The sequence below is a fragment of the Rattus norvegicus genome, chromosome 10 (assembly GCF_021556685.1).
Source record: "Rattus norvegicus strain SHRSP/BbbUtx chromosome 10, alternate assembly SHRSP_T2T, whole genome shotgun sequence".
Classification (NCBI taxonomy): Eukaryota; Metazoa; Chordata; class Mammalia; order Rodentia; family Muridae; genus Rattus; species Rattus norvegicus.
Window position 1 is genome coordinate 73,282,270 of NC_141543.1, and position 18,213 is coordinate 73,300,482.

The 18,213-nt window shown below is 52.2% G+C and overlaps 1 protein-coding gene across 1 annotated transcript in view; it reads left to right on the forward strand.

Annotated features, from left to right (window-relative positions):
• Positions 1-16,174, forward strand: part of Tmem132e (transmembrane protein 132E) — a 55,925-nt gene extending 39,751 nt beyond the window's left edge. The window contains exons 2-9 of the mRNA NM_001414334.1: positions 4,095-5,025; positions 6,774-6,920; positions 7,168-7,360; positions 8,101-8,244; positions 10,286-10,491; positions 12,268-12,556; positions 13,246-13,437; positions 14,118-16,174. Coding sequence (NP_001401263.1) covers positions 4,095-5,025; positions 6,774-6,920; positions 7,168-7,360; positions 8,101-8,244; positions 10,286-10,491; positions 12,268-12,556; positions 13,246-13,437; positions 14,118-15,170 — 3,155 coding nt within the window. The 3' untranslated portion in view covers positions 15,171-16,174. The remainder of the gene's footprint in view (positions 1-4,094; positions 5,026-6,773; positions 6,921-7,167; positions 7,361-8,100; positions 8,245-10,285; positions 10,492-12,267; positions 12,557-13,245; positions 13,438-14,117) is intronic.
• The last annotated feature ends 2,039 nt before the right edge of the window (positions 16,175-18,213 follow it).

Here is an 18,213-nt window from a genome sequence, read left to right on the forward strand (position 1 = left end):
TATAGTCTTTGGGGAGTGGCTTAGTCCCTGGAAGCTCTGGTTGGCTGGCATTGTTGTTCATATGGGGTCTCAGCTACTTTTTATTGTTTGCCTTCCCTCTTAAAGAGCTCCCCCGCAGGATGGAACTTTTTGATCTTGGGACAACTCTTACACAACTCAAGGGAAGAAGCCAGAGAAGTGGCTTCCATACCAAGAGGGGCCTCCAGGCCAGGGAACAGCTCAAGCACACCTGAGGCAGAAAGAGCACCTCAGATTCCTGGGGCAGAGAAGGCGTTTTTTGGAAGATCTGATGGTTGGGCTTGACCAGGCTAGCTCCTGACCCCAGGAGGCAGAGGTGCCTTTCGACTCATCCCGATCAATTCCTTCACACCTCTGAGAGTCCAGTGTCCATCTGGTGGCCTCCGCTCCCAGGCTGCCTCCAAAGACTCCAGATGGTCAGCCACGAAGAGAGTAAAGGGGGCAAATGGGACTATTTTAGCAGCCTTGTGACCTTCCACTTTGCCTGACTCTCCCTGTCTACCTTCAGAAGCACCACCCACTGATTGTTGATTCTGAGCTTAGAGGGTCAAGCATGGCACATACCCACCATAACCGCAGTATTTAAGCCTTTCACAGAGAGCAGTGCCCCCACACTCCTGAAGCTGTTCTCCCCACTCTCAGGTTGCCTTCCTGTTAAGGCTGCGGCTGATGTGGCCTCTGAAAGGAAAAGAATCAGCTCAGGAACCCCAAAGCCCAGTTCTCAGCATGATGGAAACACTTGTCCCAGCAGAGGGCAGGGAGTAAGAGACAAAGATAAGAGATAGAGAATGGGGGAAGGGAACAAGAGAAAGGGACGGAGTATTTGTCCCAGAGGGACGAAGTACTGCCTCTGGATAGGAGACAGACGTGGCACATAGAAAATGGCAGTTTATAAAGGTACAAAGGGAAACCCCGTGTCAGGATGAGGAGTTTAATTTTAATTAAGCATGTTAGCTCGGTGAGCCAAAGGGAGATTTTGATTGCTGGACCTCGATAGTCAGCCTCAGGAGGAAGAAGGGGCCAAATAAGGGAATAGACCTCAATGGCTAGCTGGAGGAATGTAATCTAGTGGGTTTTAGCAAGGCAGAGAAAGGGCAAAGCCTGGGAGAGCCATGGTCCATGCTTGCCACACTCGGCGTGACCAGAGGCCCTTCAACCTCTGCAATTTCAGAAGTGGAGATAGAGGCTCAAAATGGGAAGCCACTTATATGCTTGGAAGTCTTGGCCTAGAACAGCAGCAGTTCTCGGGGTCACAACCCCTTTGGGGATCAAATGACCCTTTCACAGGAGTCATCTAAGACCATCAGAAAATATACTTAACATTATGATTCATAACAGTAACAAACAAAAATAATTTTATGGTTTACTACCACAACATGGTGTTGAAGGTTCACAGCATTAGGGAGGTTGAGAACCACTGGTGTCTAGGCCAGTGTCTGTTCGCTGGCTTCCTGTTGTTCTCAGCTGCTGGGCCCTGACTCAGGCTGTCACCCTGAGCTCCCACACTGCCTAGAAGCCAGCTCTCAGCAGCTCTGTGTGAGAGGACCTAGGGCCAGGCAGAAGGGCTCCCCACATCTCCACAAACACCTTCCAGACGCCATCTCAGATCATCTATGCCAGTGAGTACCAAGACTTCTTACAGGGAGCAGTGTGTCCAGCAGCGATGAGCTGCTAGGCTCTGTGCAACCCTGAGAACTGAAGAAATCACTGACTTCCAGGGACCAGTGGCATCCCAGCAGGTCCTATGGGCTGCTGGTGAGAAGCCCTGTGAGATCAAGTGCCCCTCACACCACAGCAGATTCTGGGAACCAGCAAGAGCCTTGCTGCTTTCATTTCTGTTTTCTTGTTTTTTTGGTTTGTGGCAATGTTCTTATATAGCCTGAGCTGCCTCAAACTTACCATCCTCCTGCCTCAGCTCTGATGTGCTGGGATTAGAGCCAATACATCAGATTCAGCTACCTTAACATTTTTCTTTCCTTTTTTTTTTGTTCTATTTGTGTATCTGTGACATCCATGTGTGTATATGCATGTTTGCATGTGTATGGGCACATACAGAAGAGTGGTTCATGCTTACATGTGTGTATGTATGTGTAGAAGCCAGAGGTTGATATTGGAAATCAACCATGGTCATTCCTCCACCTTATTCACTGAGGTAAGATCTCTCAACCAAACTCACAACTCACCCATAAGGTTAGTCTACTAACCAGCTTGCCCTGAGGATGCTGTCCTCACCCGCCAAGGCTGGAATTACAGGCGGGTTCCCTGAGCACAGCATTTGTGTAGGCTCTGGGGATTCAAACTCTGATCCTCGTGCTTGCACGACAAGCACTTCAGCCACTGAGCTATCTCCTCAGTCCCGTTACCTTAGCCTTTGAAGTAGGAAATTAAACTGCAGGTTTTAGGTAGGTTAGAGACACCAGAGCCATGGCACTTGGCCTTCACAGCTTCCGTAAGGATGTGTGGATGTTTGTAGATCTGGCAAGGTCTAAAGGACATTGATGAAATGATGAATATGGGAGAATTGCATGGCATGCCAAGCACTGACTGGGGTCTCTACTGACGGACATGGGGGATCCTGTAGTCATTCATGGCAGAGTACTTGTAACTGGTTGAAGGCTCCTAAGTAGTTGTCTACTTAGGCTAGGCCCCATAAGTAACCACCACATGAGGCAAGAGATGAGAGCCACCTTCTGAGAAAGAAATTTCACAGGGTGGAGGGTGCATCATGGAGGGCTTCCTGGAGAAGGTGGCATGGAGCCTGGACCTTGCTTGTGTAGGAGAGAGTCAAATGGAAGAAGATGTGAACAAAGGGAGGCTGTAGGGGGAGGATGGCAGGGAGGTGTCCCATTACAAGTTGAGGCTAGGAAGGAACACTAGGGCCAGGGTACCCCTGCTGTCACATGTCAAAGACACTGAATGTCACAGTTAGGCACCAGGTAAGTTGGAGTTTTATTATGAGAGCAAGCAAGAGAAACCCTTAATACCTAAACGAATTTGCATTGTGTTGCACAAATCCCACATTTGTTGTTGTTGTTCTCAAATGCAAGTGACAAGTGGCACACATCAGTATTGTAACCTCTTGGTTCAAGTGGGGAGGAACAAGACTCAAAAAGCTTGCAGAAAGATATACAGAAGGACTTCCAACCAGTAGCCCTTTATTTGCCGTCCTCCTTTGTCCTGGGAATTGAGCAGGGAAGGACACCATGGTTTGTCCCATCTGTGCCCAGGAGAAGGGGAGAGAGAGACAGGGTGAGGGGAGGAACGGGAACCCAGTTGAGCTGCTTTGGTTCATTACCAGCACATAATGAGACCAGCACTGGGTAAGGGAGACAGGGGACAGGACCCAGCAGTGACCAAGACAGAACTTTTAGAACCAGGTAGCTTCCTGAGTAGATGGGAGAGGGACTGCATTTGGGACTAAGGACAAAGGCTCCCTGTTACATAGTGTGTGCTAGGAGGGAATCAGAGTGACAGGGGCTCCTGGAAAATCCCACACTGGGTCTGAATTTTGCTCCTGGCTTTGCCCATGTACTTTGGGGGTGACATGTGTAATCTTCATCTGTAAAATCAAGTGACTGAGTGTTTGGAGATCACAATGCTATTCATAAGACAGATCTGAAGATCAAACACTTTAAAGCTTGACAAGTGCTGAATGCTATCCCAGCATACAGTGGCAAAGATCACCTAAGTCAGCGCTCCCCTGTGCCAGAGCACCTACCCTTTGGCAGGTCCTCAAACCCACACTTTGAGGCAGCAACCGTTTACTCATTTTGCAAGGTCGGTTTGTTTGTTTTGTATGGTTTTTTTTGGGGGGGGGCGCAGGTTGCGTTAGTATTGTCAGAAGATAACTTGCAGGAGTCAATTCTCTCCTTTCTACCACGATCGTCCAGGGGGTCCAACTCAGGTTGTCGGGCTTAGCAATAAGTTTTTTTATCCCCTGAGCTATCTTGGGGACCCATAATTTTGCAGGTTTTAAGGACACCAGGGGATAAAACCTCACTGAAGGCTCTCGGCAGGAGATATGTTCCCAGAAGCCTCCTCTGACCTGTCTGGATCTCTGTGCTCTCTGTCCACAGCCGCCAGCCGCTCTCATCCGGCCAGCCCCAGCCCTCCTGGACCTCAGGCTAGCCCTGTACTACCAGTCAGCTACCGCCTGTCGCACACTCGACTGGCCTTCTTCCTAAAGGAAGCGCGGCCGCCGACACCCACGGCGATGAACGGCTCCCTGCAGCGCTCGGAGCCCTTCGTGGTGTTCCAAACCAAGGAGTTGCCGGTCCTCAACGTGTCCCTGGGGCCCTTCAGCACCAGCCAGGTGGTAGCGCGGGAGCTTCTGCAGCCGTCCAGCACCCTAGACATCCCCGAGCGCTTGACGGTCAACTGGAAAGTGCGCGCCTTCATCGTGCGCGCCCGCGTGCCCGCCTCGCAGCCCGTAGCACAGGTGCTCTTCTATGTGGCTGGCCGCGACTGGGACGACTTTGGGGTCACTGAGCGGCTGCCCTGTGTCCGCCTGCACGCCTTCCGCGACGCACGCGAGGTGCGGAGCTCTTGTCGCCTGGGCGGGGCTTTGGCCACCTGCTTGGTGCGCGCGGAGCTGCCCCTGGCCTGGTTCGGACCCCCAGCCCCTGCCGCGCCGCCCAGCACCCGCCGCAAGTCCCCCGACGGACTGGAGCCGGAGGCGACAGCGGAGAGCCAGCAGGTTGAGCTCTACTACACGCTGCACGCCCCCGATGCAGCGGGCGGCTGCGGGAGCGCGCGGCGCGGCTCCGGGCCCGGACCAGCCGCGCGCGCCGAAAGCCCCACGCAGCACCCGCTGCTGCGCATCGGCAGCATCAGTCTGTTCCGGCCGCCGCCGCGCAGGGCCATGCAGGAGCACAGGCTAGACAGCAACCTGATGATCCGCCTGCCTGACCGGCCACTCAGGCCTGGAGAGGTACTCAGCATCCTCCTTTACCTGGCACCCAACTCCTCTTCAGCTGCCAGCCCCAGCTTGGAACACTTCACACTTAGGTAAGGGTCCTGGGAACGAGAGGGGAGGGGCTCCCCTACTCAGGTCAAGTGCATCTCTGACCCTGCAAGATCTCAGCATCCTCATCCTCATCCCATCTCCAGGGTCATCTCACCAAAACAGCTCACAACATCTCTGAAAGCCTGTTGGTCCTTGCTGTCCAATGCAACAATTTCTTTTGAAAACATGTTTGTCTGAGGGAGGCCTGTCTGGTATGGCTCTCTTGTGGAGGTTAGAGAGCAACTCTCAGGAGTTGTTTTTTGTTTTTGTTTGTTTGTTTGTTGTTTGTTTTTGTTTCTGTCATCCATCATGTGGATTCTAGGGAACCAATTCAAGATAGACTTGATGAAAAGGACCTCTATCCACTGTCATATCCCCAGTTACCGACCAGAGCCTCTGCCTCTTGCTCTGTGCCTCACAGAGAAAGATTTGCAACACGAATAAACATGAATAAACATGAACCCTTTTACTAGCATGGTTGTGGGGAAGACAGGATCTGGACTGGAAGGGTGCTCAGGCACAAGCTGGTGTAACTGGCCCAGATCACAGATGAGTCCAGCACATGGAGAACTGAGAACAGCCAAGAGTTGGTGCCTTAGGGATGAACAGGAGATGTCCTTCTGGGACACCTTCCTGGAGCTGGGATGCCTGGCCCTGTCTATTATAGAGAACATCATGCATTCAGAGATGCCTTTTCCACTGGACATCATAATTTTTTAAGTAGGAATATATGGTTTGAGTCAGATCGGGGGTTCTGAAGACATTAAACAGGTCCTACCAGACAGCTCCCCTGCATAAGCAATATGTCTAGAAACGGAATTATCACCATGAGCTTCCCAACTTCCTTCTGGACCCCCTCCTTGGGCACACTCCCACAAAGCTCACAGATCTCTATAGTGTATTGTACCTGACTCTGTGATGGAGACTTAAATGTGAATGAGTTTTACCAACCATCCTGGGCTGCATTAACAGGAGCAGAGCATGCAGATTTAAGGAGCAGACCATCAACCTGCTTTTAGGCAGCGGTAATTAGGGCACAGCTGACGCCTATTTCCCATGGGGTGCATTTAGAGGGGGGTGGTGAGGCTTTGAGGTCTTCTGAAGTCATGGTAAAAAAGAAATTGGAGGCTCTGGAGCTGTAGACTCAAAGGACACCTCCACCCCGTGTCTATCTGAAAAGCTGTCACAGTGAAGATGGATGAGTTTTTTTTTTTCTTTCTTTCTTGCCCCAGCGGAAGTGGGTGTTACTGTGTCTCATGTCAGCCAAAAGATGAGGTTCTAGGGCTAGCCCGGTACTCACCTAGCATGAATGAAACCTGGGTTTCACCCCCAGTACCCAGAAACTGGGTACCATGTTGCACACTTGTAATCCTAGGGCTCCAAAATAAGGAAGGAGGATTAGAAGTTCAGGGTCACCATGGCTACATAGCAAGTTGAAAGTCAGCCTGGGCTACATAAGATTCTGTCTCTATAAAAGGCATGGGTATGTTCTAAGTCCTAATGGGCTTCCTGAGAAAATCCTGAGGTTACTAATGTATGAAGAGACTGAGTAGAGGCTTGGCCAGGGACAAGACGGAAGGGATGACAATTCCAAAGTTTCAGCTTTAGAGAACCGATCACCCCAATGCTAAGTGTAAACCCCAAGTTCAGATCCCTTCGCTCACTTAGCTCCAGCCTAGGGCTGGTGACCAAGCGAGCAAGTTTCAGATCGTTTTCTGACCTCTGGCTCATTTTCTCATTTGTGTTCTAGGGTGAAAGCCAAGAAGGGTGTGACTCTCTTAGGCACCAAGTCCCGAAATGGCCAGTGGCATGTGACTTCAGAGCTGCTGACGGGGGCAAAGCATTCAACAGCCACTGTGGATGTGGCCTGGGCCCAGGGCACACCTTTACCCCCCTGGTGAGTTCCATTTCTGCAGAATAGGTCCCTGGGGGCTGGGTAACTACCCTCTGTGGAGAAAGATGGACTTTCCCGGTGCTGGTGGGAGTCAGTTTCTGAAAATCGGAAGAGGGATTCTGGGGTTGGGTTACTCGGGTTGGTTGGGGAGACTCCAGAGGTTGAGGAGAGCAGCTACTCAGAAAAGGCACATTCCTATGAGGGCTGCAGAGCCTGGCTCTCCAACCTCCATTCCCGCCCGGCCTTGCAGGGAGAGCCAGGGACCCCTGGAGATCCTGCAGCTGGACTTTGAGATGGAGAACTTCACCAGCCAGTCAGTGAAGCGGAGGATCATGTGGCACATTGATTACCGAGGCCACAGTGCCCTGCCCGACCTGGAGCGGGCTGTCACTGAGCTGACGGTCATCCAAAGGGATGTCCAAGCCATCCTGCCTCTAGCCATGGTAAGCAAGCCTTGAAAAAGAAGCACCTCCCCCAACACAGTTTATGAATTCACACATGGGCAGGGCTGAGCATATGTACATATGGAAGGGGCAAGGTGGGAAACGGGGAGGAGGGAACGCTCCTGAGGAAATGCCTGTAAATCTGGGCACACTCACGGGAGGTGAATGCAGAGCTGCCCAGGTGATGTCATCAGAGAAGAATTTTCTGGAAAGGGGCTGCTTGGGAGGGCATGTTGGGACGATGGGTATCCCTTAAGTTTTTGGAAGCCCTCAGAGGAAACACTCGTCCCATCTGAGGTAAAGAGAGAGATGTGCTTCAGAAGGACCCAGCTCCCGTAGGGAAAAACCACGTGGGGAGGAATATGGGAGGTTTGTTCAAAGAGGCAGTGGATGCAGGCAGCACCGTGGGATGGAAGGCTGGGAGCATGTCTGTGACCCACCCAGAGTGCTTGTAAGCAGCCAGGAGGACGTGCTCATGTCACTCTGAGAGCTTTGCCTCAGGGGAAGGGATGGTCCCTGCATGCAGAGTGAAGCTTCTGGTAGCAATCCATCTGGGCTGATCATCTGAGGAGGAGCCTGAGGGTGAGCAGAGGCAGGCCCCTGCACACGTGTGCCATTTCCCCAAAGGAAGACGGCTATCTGAGCAGTGGTGGCAGCCAGGAACCAGGGCAGTGGGTGACGTGTCCCTGGAGAGAAACACGCAGCTAGCAGAACACCTACCACTCCTGCCCTCCCTGCAGGACACAGAGATCATCAACACTGCCATCCTGACGGGGCGGACTGTAGCCATTCCCGTTAAAGTCATTGCTATCGAGGTGACTGGTGTTGTCCTGGATGTTTCTGACCTCGTGGAGTGCCAGTCTCACAGAGAGGACATCATCAAGGTGAGTTTTCCAGGCAGGGAGAGCAGAGCCCCCAAGCTCTTCTAGGTCATCCTGGAACTAGGCAGTGCCTCTGTCCTGCTGTGGACTAGCAGTTGCCCCTCCTCTCTGCCATTCTAAATAGCACCCCAGTGTCACAAACAACTCAGTCCCACAGACGTGGATATTCTCCTTCAGACTCATGTTCCCTCCCCTAGACCAAAGGACTATTCCGTCCAAACCTGGTGAACATATTGGCAGAATAAGACAGGCCAGAAGGAGACAGGCAGTGTTGGCATGTATCCTCAACCCAGCAAGTCATTATCAAGCCCTGTATATGAGAGATTCAAATAAGGCAAGGTGTGGGTAAATATTCCCTGAGTCCTTGGCAGGAAGCTCACAGAATCTGGAGCTAAGGAGGGCAGCCTTAGCAAGAGTCGATCTGCTATACCACAGCACCTACAACCTCCCTATGACCCTTCCCGTCTGTGACTCCCTCCTACCCACAGCTGCTCTTCAGAGACCAGCTCTGTCCATCTCCTCTTTAGCCCAGGACATATGACTTGATGACCAGATTCAGCTCCTCCCAAGAGTCTGTGCTCAGCCACCACATTTCCTTATCCTGTGATGGCTAGGACACCAGCAGTACTCAGAGACTTCTAAACGAACTGCTACGAATCTCTATGAAATAAGGCTTCTTTATGGAGGCCATTAGTGGAACTTCCTAGCCTGTGATTGGAATCCCCTGCCTTCAAGGGTACTAAAGGGACTTTCTTGTTTCTCTCCACCTCACTGCTAAGATAATTCAAGAAGTAACTGCCAAGGGTTTGGGATGGTCCAGGGTTCATAAATGTGGCTGAGACATGTCTTAATTACTCTTCTATGTCATGCTAACATACCATGACCAAGGCAACTTATAGAAGAGTTTATTGGGAGCAGTCTTGATTTTTCTATTGCCATGACAAAACACCATTACCAGGACAACTTAAAAGAGGAAACATTTAATTTTGGTGGGGCTAACAATTGCAGAAGGTTATTCTATGACTATATGGTGAGAAGCATGGCAACTGGTAGGCAGATATGGTGCTGTGGTAATAGCTGAAAGCTTAGATACGGTCCAAAGCATGAGGCAGAGAGAGCAGGCTGGGAATGATGTAGTCTTTTCAAACCTCAAAACCTGCCCCCAGTGACACACCTCCTCCAACAAGGCTACACCTCCTAATCCTTCCCAAACAGTGCCACCAATGGGGGAATCAAGTTTTCAAATATATAAACCTATGGGAGTCATTCTCATTTCAACCACCGCAAGGTATAACCCAACACTCTTACCACTGCAGAGGCTTTGGAGTGTAGCCATGGTAACTTTCCCAAGACTCACAAAGGTGCCCCAAGGTGTGTTTTGATGGGAGTGTCCTGGTATATGTGTATCCATTCTAAGGTGTGTTGGATGTGTACATGGATTCTTGAAGTACTCTCAGACACCTGTACCTACCCTGACACCTTGACAATACCACCCTGGAAAGATTGAACACTACTCCCAGCAACACATCTCCAATAGGCATCTAGATTCCAAGAAGGAGCCTCTAGACATGGGGTTGCTAGCCAGGTAGGCACACATTTGCAGAAGCAATATATATATATATCAATGGCCACCATCCACCCACCTGTGCTCATACTTCCCTGATCCTAGATTTTTCTCCTCATTCCCTCTTCACCAAACCTTCCAGGAACAGCCCTTTATTTGAAATTAGCCAGCTGCCCACTCACCTAGCAAATCCATGCTACCATGGCATGGAGGAGGCAGGGACCTGTCCCTCACTCCAGCTCTGAAGAGTCAAATGTCCCCTGTAAGGTGGAGGACTCCATCTCATACTTCTGGCTCCACACCCCTAAGCATGCTGCAGTAGAGAACAGCTCTGGGAAGCCTCTCCCCTAGCAGTCCTTGCCATATCCTCACCAGCAACCTCATTGGCCCCTTTAGTCAGACTCAAGTACCCTGAACTGCCCAGCAGGAGGACCTGCAGGGCAAGCCATGCCCATGCTACATGTTCCTGCCTTTCCCCAGGTGTCCAGCAGCTGTGACTATGTGTTTGTAAGCGGGAAGGAGTCTCGAGGGTCCATGAACGCCAGAGTCACCTTCCGCTATGATGTCCTCAGTGCCCCCCTGGAAATGACAGTCTGGGTCCCCAAGCTACCTCTGCACATCGAGCTCTCAGATGCTCGCCTCAGCCAAGTGAAGGGATGGAGGGTGCCTATCCTTCCCGACAGAAGGTACAGCCCCAGCACATAGTGTAAACATGGGACAGCAATCTTATCTGCATGTGTGTAAGGCCCTGGGTGCACACGGTCTGTGGGCAATGATAGCATTTGAGATGTGAGAATAATATGGCCAGCCAGGCTCTCATACACACATTCCAGAGTATGATAGGAATCTCTGTAGACTAGAAATGAAGGGGTGTGAGGGAGGGAGTCTCTTTTTCTCCAGAAATCAAACCAGACTTCCTAAAAATGCTGCTTCTTGAGCTAAGTCTTCAAGAACAAGTGGATAGAGGCCAGTTGGGGACCCAAAGGCTCCAGGGGACTGGATACACCCTCGAACACAGTGGCACTTGCTACACCCGTGACCCCCATGCAGACAAACCCACACAAATAACATCAGACATACACTACATCTCCCTGGCTGGACACAGGCTCACCATAACACACAGGTACAGACCAGCTCCCAGGCCAAGATGGAGACTTCCACATCTCAGTGCCTGCCTGCCTGTGGGCCACGCCTATATATACTTACCACTTTCCACTCAGCCATTCAGAGCTGCCCCATATGGGTAGCCAGGGCTATGGAGAGGAGCAGGGAGGGAAGGGGGAGAACTAGGCTGCATTCAGGGCTGCAGTGACTCAAAAAGCAGGAACAGTAGCAGAGCCCTCCAGCTTGGATGTGGTTTTCCATACCAGGGCTTTGGTCCGAGTGCCCATTTCTGTTTAAGGGCAGGGGCCCAGACTTGAGATGCGGCATTGCTGACCGCTACAGAGCTAGGGCCATGCAGCTTTGAGTCCTGAGGGTGTAGTAAGCCTTTTGGCCAAGTAGCCTTGTTTAAATCCTGAGTTCACTAGTTTCATTCACTAGTAGTACAACCTCACGGTGAAGTGGGCAGTATAAGGCTTTACAGGACTGCGGTGAGGATTAAATTAGTTAAAACAGGTAAAAGAGACCTCTGTGTGAATGGATGGTTGGTTAATTCTGACAAAGCACTAGTGCATACCTTCCTGGCAGGGAGTATCCCTGATTTTAGCATCTTTTCCAAGCAATGTAGGCTGAGGTTTTCCTAGATCAAGTCCAGGTTGCCCTTTGCTTAATGCCCTATTTCTTCCCCCCCCCCTTTTTTTTCTTTGTCTTGCTCTGAGCAACGAGAGGGGAGTAGGGGTATAATTCATGCAGTAGAACCCTTGCCTCGCACGCATGAAGCCCTGGCTTCAGCATCCCCTCCCCAGCACCACACAAAACCAGGTGTGATAGTGCGTGCCGGCAGTCCGAGGACAGAGTTGAGTAGGTGAAGGGAGAGCGAGCCTGAGCTGTGAGACCTTGCCTTTGTCTTCTAAAATAAAATAAAAAGCACCAAGAAGAAACTGACCTCTACCCTTTGCTTGGAAATCTCCTCAGTTACACATCAGACTTGGTCACATTCATTACTCCTGACCATAGGGCACATCATCAGCTGAGCTTGCTACCAGGACCCCTTCTTTCTCTATTGTGAGGTTCAGCACAGTGCCATGGGCATGCTCAGTGCTGAAGAAGTGGCCACACTCACTCTTAGGATTGGTTGCCAGCTGTGGGTAGGCATGGGTTGCAAAGGTGAAATCTCTCCATGTGAGAGATGCTGGGATGGCTGGCTCTATACCTAGTCATAGAGAGCACAAGCCAAGGAGGGCTTGTGCGTAGGCTGGCCAAGAGGTCAGGGCAAGTTCAAGGGAGGAGATGTGTGTGAGCCAGGGAAAGCCAGGGTTGGGTACTATTAACCCCCTAGCCCTGACTTCGGCATTCCCTAGGTCAGCTCGAGAGAGCGAAGATGAGGAGGAAGAGGAAGAGGAGCGAAGACAGAGTGCCAACAGAGGCTGCACTTTGCAATACCAGCATGCCACCCTGCAGGTCTTCACCCAGTTTCATACGACATCCTCTGAGGGCACCGAGCAGGTGGTCACCATGTTGGGCCCCGACTGGCTGGTGGAGGTCACTGACCTGGTTAGTGACTTCATGCGGGTGGGTGACCCCCGAGTGGCCCACCTGGTGGACAGCAACACGCTAGCAGGACTGGAGCCAGGCACCACACCCTTTAAGGTAGGAAAGGGCTCTATCCAGGTACAAAATGGTAGACCTGGGAACCGGGTGTGCCCAGGACCTTCACTTCTGAAAGCCACCCCCGTGGCCCCTAAGAAACACTTCTTCCCCTCTGCCTGAGGTTGCACCTTCCAAGGACAAGCTCTTTTTACGTCTTGGTAGAATTCTCATCCAAGCTTCATCAGCCTTCATAGCCATCCTTGGGGTGGGGGTGGGGGTGGGGGTGGGGGTGGGGGTGGGGGTGGGGGTGGGGAGTCAGAACAGGATCTGGGACTACAGCTGTGGAGAGACAAGTGGTGCTACTGAGTAACAAGGAGAAATCTATGGGTAGTCTAAGAATTTAGTTCTTGCCTTCCCCCTTTGACAGTGGGATGGCCAAGTAGAAATCAGTCATCTGTAAGCTTATAAATGACCACACCCTACAGGTGTATTTTGTTTATAAAACAATTGATCCTTCAGCTCACACCAGTTCCTATTCACCGTTCACCTCTCTTATCTGTGGCTGCACTTCTGCCTGCCCCCCCCCCCCCAGAGCCCTTGACTCTCCATTGCTCCTTCTTACAGACATGTGTGGGAGAGCCAGGAGAACTATGCACTCCTGCCCATCAATGCTGAGAGATCCCCCTTGGGTGGGACCCTGAACCAGGCAGCTGTTTCCCAGCTGCCTCCCACCACCTGTTCTGTCTTAGGTGGTATCCCCCCTGACTGAGGCTGTATTGGGGGAGACATTGCTGACAGTGACGGAGGAGAAGGTCAGTATCACACAGCTGCAGGCCCAGGTGGTAGCCAGTCTCACCTTATCCCTTCGACCCAGCCCTGGGAGCAGCCACACCATCCTGGCCACCACAGCTGCACAGCCCACCCTCAGCTCTGTCAAGCAGGTAACTGACTCCCTGAAACTCCTCCCCCAACCAGCATGTCAGATATCAGACCTGGAGGCTCTGCCCCATCCTTAAACATCAACCTAAAGACTAGTCCTTTAGATATACCAGGAGCTTTACAGGGGTGAACAGGGTCCCAGCCTCCCTATAAGGGTCCTCTCCTGGTTTCTCAGAGGGCTCTCACCTCCACACCTTCCAAACTCATCCCTGGATCTCCACTTAGGTGATATTGGTATAAGCTGTAGGAGAGTGGTGGAAAGATGGTGTCAGGCCATTGTAGTCTCTTGTCCCCTTCTCTTTGATCCAGGTCCCTCTCTTTTTTCTGGGCTTTATTAGCCAAGGGTAAGACAGATGTGAGGTTACCTTTGTAGCTGATGAGATAAACCCCAAGGGGGAGCTTATGTTCAGGTCAAGAGGAGAGAGGGATCTTCAGTGTGGTAGTTAAGACTCCGAAGCCCTAGTCTCTCTGTTCCCCTCTACACAGTGCAAGCAAGGGGCCTCACATTATACTTCAGAGATGGTCCTGGGTCTCAGCTAGGACCTAGCATTTCCAATGCAAAGAACCTAAGAGGGGACAGAAGGTCTCGGTACTGAGTGGGGCAGAACTGGTATTTATCCGAGAAGGGTAGGACTGGCTTTGACTCCTGCCCCTTCTCTTCCCTTCCACTCTCTTCTTTCAGGAAGCCCTGCTGAGTCTGTGGCTCTCCTACAGTGATGGAACCACAGCCCCACTCTCTCTATACAGTCCCCGAGACTATGGACTTCTGGTGAACAGCCTGGATGAGCGGGTGGCCACCGTGACCCAGGACAAGGCTTTCCCACTGCTAGTGGCTGAGGCAGAGGGGGCAGGAGATCTGCTCCGTGCGGAGCTCACCATCTCGGAGAGTTGCCAGAAAACCAAGCGCAAGAGTGTGCTGGCTACTACTCCTGTGGGCCTGCGCGTACACTTTGGGCGGGACGAGGAGGACCCCACATATGACTACCCAGGGCCCAGCCAACCCGGGCCTGGTGGGGGCGAGGATGAAGCCCGCGGAGCTGGTCCACCAGGCACTGCCATTCCGGCTGGTGAGGTCCCTGGATTGGGTACTGCCGGCCCCATGCCACCCACAGAAGACTTCTTGCCGCTGCCCACCGGCTTCTTGCAAATGCCCCGGGGGCTGACGGACCTAGAGATTGGTATGTATGCCTTGCTGGGGGTCTTCTGCCTCGCCATCCTTGTCTTCCTCATCAACTGCATTGTGTTCGTGCTGCGATACCGGCACAAGCGCATCCCTCCCGAGGGCCAGACCAGTATGGACCATTCTCACCACTGGGTGTTCCTGGGCAATGGGCAGCCACTGCGGGTGCAAGGTGAACTGTCGCCACCTGCAGGGAGCGCGCTGGAAACCGTGCCTGCCTGCTGCCATGGTGATCACCACAGCAGCGGCAGTTCCCAGACCAGCGTCCAGAGCCAGGTGCACGGCCGTGGGGACGGCTCCTCTGGGGGCTCAGCCAGGGACCAGACGGAGGACCCTGCTAGCTCGCCCACCTCTAAACGCAAGAGGGTCAAGTTCACGACCTTTACCACTCTGCCCTCGGAAGAGCTGGCCTATGACTCAGTGCCTGCTGGTGAAGAGGATGAGGAGGATGAAGAGGACTTGGGTTGGGGTTGTCCAGATGTGGCCGGAACCACAAGGCCCACTCCGCCCCCGGACCTGCACAATTACATGCGCAGAATCAAAGACATTGCATAATGGTGACTTGGGGTGGTGGGATAACCCACACATACGTGGTAGCCTCTGCTGGGACTCAGCCTGGACCCACCCGGCTCACAGGGACTTGGGGCAGCTGAATGGATGTTATAGTCCCTGCCACTGCAGCTTTGATCTGGCTGGTTGCAGCCAGATCCACTTTGACCTTCTGCCCCTTACAGGTGGAAGGCTCCTTCTAAACCCGGCGTGAAGCAGGGAGACCGTTCAGCCCCGTTCACCCTTTCCAACCTCATTCCTTCTTAGACATCCCCACTGCCCCAAGATTGTGGCACCATTGGCCAAACTTGGGGCCAGGTGGGCCCACACTGTGCCCTGCTATGCCTCCCATGTCCCCAATTGGTGCCCCCTGTGCAGGGGACCCGAGTGGGGTCTTGTGTCACAGGCTGCACAAAGACTTTTCTTAAGTCAGTATTCAGGGATTTCTGTCCTGCAGGGTGGGAAGTGGTGGCTGCCTGCCTTGCCGAGGATCTTGCTGCAGACAGAACATTTGAGTGTTGGGGGACAGTTGTGATGTCTGCTGGTTTCTGGGCATCTCCCAAGCATGGAGCTGACTGCAGAGGGTCCAGTCTGAAGTGGGCACTTTTCTGTGGCTTCCACTGCTTCTTTGACTTGGGGAGGGCTCAAGAAGGAGGGGCTTTCATTTTTCTCTGGCCAAACCCCACCCACACAGTAAGCGCAGGGACAGCCTGTCCCCACAGCAAGATCAACACTACCGCGCCTTAGCCTGGGCTCTGCTCACTCCTGCTTCCCTCCACACCAAAGGGCAGGCAACCACAGCCAGCATCCCTGAGGCGGAGGGGCCCGACCGGGAGTATTGCAAGGGCCCATGGGGTGGGTGAAGGCAGAAGGAAGCTATTGCTCAAGCGCCTTGCCCATTTCCCCAGCCACACCTCTTGGGTTCTACCCACCACTGTGTCAGTTTTTCATAAATAAATGGAAGGCATTGGCCTGGGTTGGGGACAGCAGCTCCCTGCAAACAGACGGTACACAGGCTGGTTCTGTCTCCTCCTTGTGTGCTCACCACAGGACGGGTATCCTTTTCCCTACATGGTGTGTCTCTTAAGACACGTGGGTACTAAGGGGAAACAACAGATCTACTCCCCTGTAAAGGTGGCTTTCAAACACGGGTTTTCTCTGGGAGTCTTCAGTGCTTAACGCAGGATGGAGCTGGCCTTGAGGCTGGCTCAGGAAAGAGGTTTTATGGGGGAAGGGGACAGGAAAGAGAGGTATGTTGACTTTGCATGCCTGCCAGAACATCTCGGTTTCCTTCGCCTGCGTAGTGGAAGTCTTTTCTTGCATCCTCTATGGCAGGAGCACATCTTTTCCTACCTGTAGGCCAGACAGGAAAGCCCTGTTAGATGAGGATCTGACTCTGAATGCACAGAGCTCCTCTGGGCTTGGGAACATGCACAAGAGCTCCCCAGGCCCCCGAGGCCCTCCCTAGGCAACAAGCCAGGCACGGACCCTGAAACATGGAAGATCCTGCCAGGGTAGCTGGCCAGCCCATACACAGTGCTATAGTAGCCATCTTGAGAAGGGAAGGCCCTGTGGAAGCAACTGAGATTGCAGTAACTGCCAGAACTTTTTTTTTTTTTTTTTTTTTTTTTTTTTGGTTCACCACCGAAAGCCAGTTGACTTGCATGTCTCTGTCCCATAATCACTGCAGGTCTGGGCAGGTCTCTAATCCAGTGCACATGGTAGTCTGCGCCTAGCTGAGATCACAAGCTCAGAGAGTCTCAGTAAGTGGGACCAGAGTCCAACATCTGAGACAGGTGTGAATCAGATTGGGGAGACTGGAAACTGAAATTTCAGTAGCTCACCACGTGTTTGTTAACAGTTCGGTGGCTAGAGAGGCCCACCCCAAAAGCCGAGCACTGGGTGGGACTTGGGCTCAGGTCAGATTTCCTCTTCAGAAGCCAGAGCATAAGCACCTAGCTGTATCCAGCTCATGCAGGATCCTTAGAGCAGAGGTTATCAACCTTCCTAATGCTGCCACCCTTTTAGTATGGTCTCCTCATGTTGTGGTGACCTCCAACCATAAAATTATTTTCGTGCTGTTTCATAACTGTAAGCTTGCTACTGTTATGATTCGTAATGCAAATATCTGATATTCAGGGTCTCTGATACGGGACCCCCCAGAGGGCTCACCACCGGTAGGTTGAGAGAACCACTGCCTTAGAGAACTATGGGAGTCTCCATTGTTTTTTTAACCCTTTGCGCCTGATATGGTACCTGGAACTGGGAGATCAGCAAATGTTTGCTGAACAAAGTTCAAATGCACACCCAGCGACAGCTCATCATCCTGGGCTTGGCTCATGTTTCCAGTACTGGGGACTGAACTGAGGACTTCGCACATAGTAGGCAAGCCCTCTGCTGCTGAGCCACTAACCCATGCTTCTTTTGATTTGTTTGCTTGAGGCAGGGTCCTCACGAAGTAATAAGTGGCCCAAAATGACCTCAAACTCACCCTGTGGCCTTGAGCAGGCTTTGAACTTGCAAGCCTCCTAGAGACTAACTGGTGTTACAGCCAGCATTCCTGCAACAGTCAGGGATGTCCTGAACCATATTTATCAGTGTAGGAAGTCACAGATGCCTCAGGCATCCCCTTGGAGCTCTCAGGGAGAGAGAGGTGAGGGAGACACCGACGCGTCCTCAGAATATTCCAGAGTGGTGGGTGAAAAGTCACTAGTGTTAAATGTTATTTAACACACTAACTTCCTACTGTGTGCTGGACTCTGCTAGGAGGCTGGGGTACCATGTGGACCAGTCCTCAATGGTGCCACAGGTTTGCACCCCACTGCTACCTGGAATGGCCATCGAGTTTTGCCTTGGGTCAATCAAGAAGGTTGTGAAGGCAGAGGATAGTCAAAGACGTTCCCAGTCAATATGGAGACCCAAGCTACTGCTCGGCGCTGTAGCCATGTCGCTGCTCCTGTTGGCCTTAAGTCATTGGCAGTAAGCTCTTCCTGGATGAAGGAAGGATAACAGAGTGACCAGGCTGTGAGAAGCTGCAGCAGATTGAATA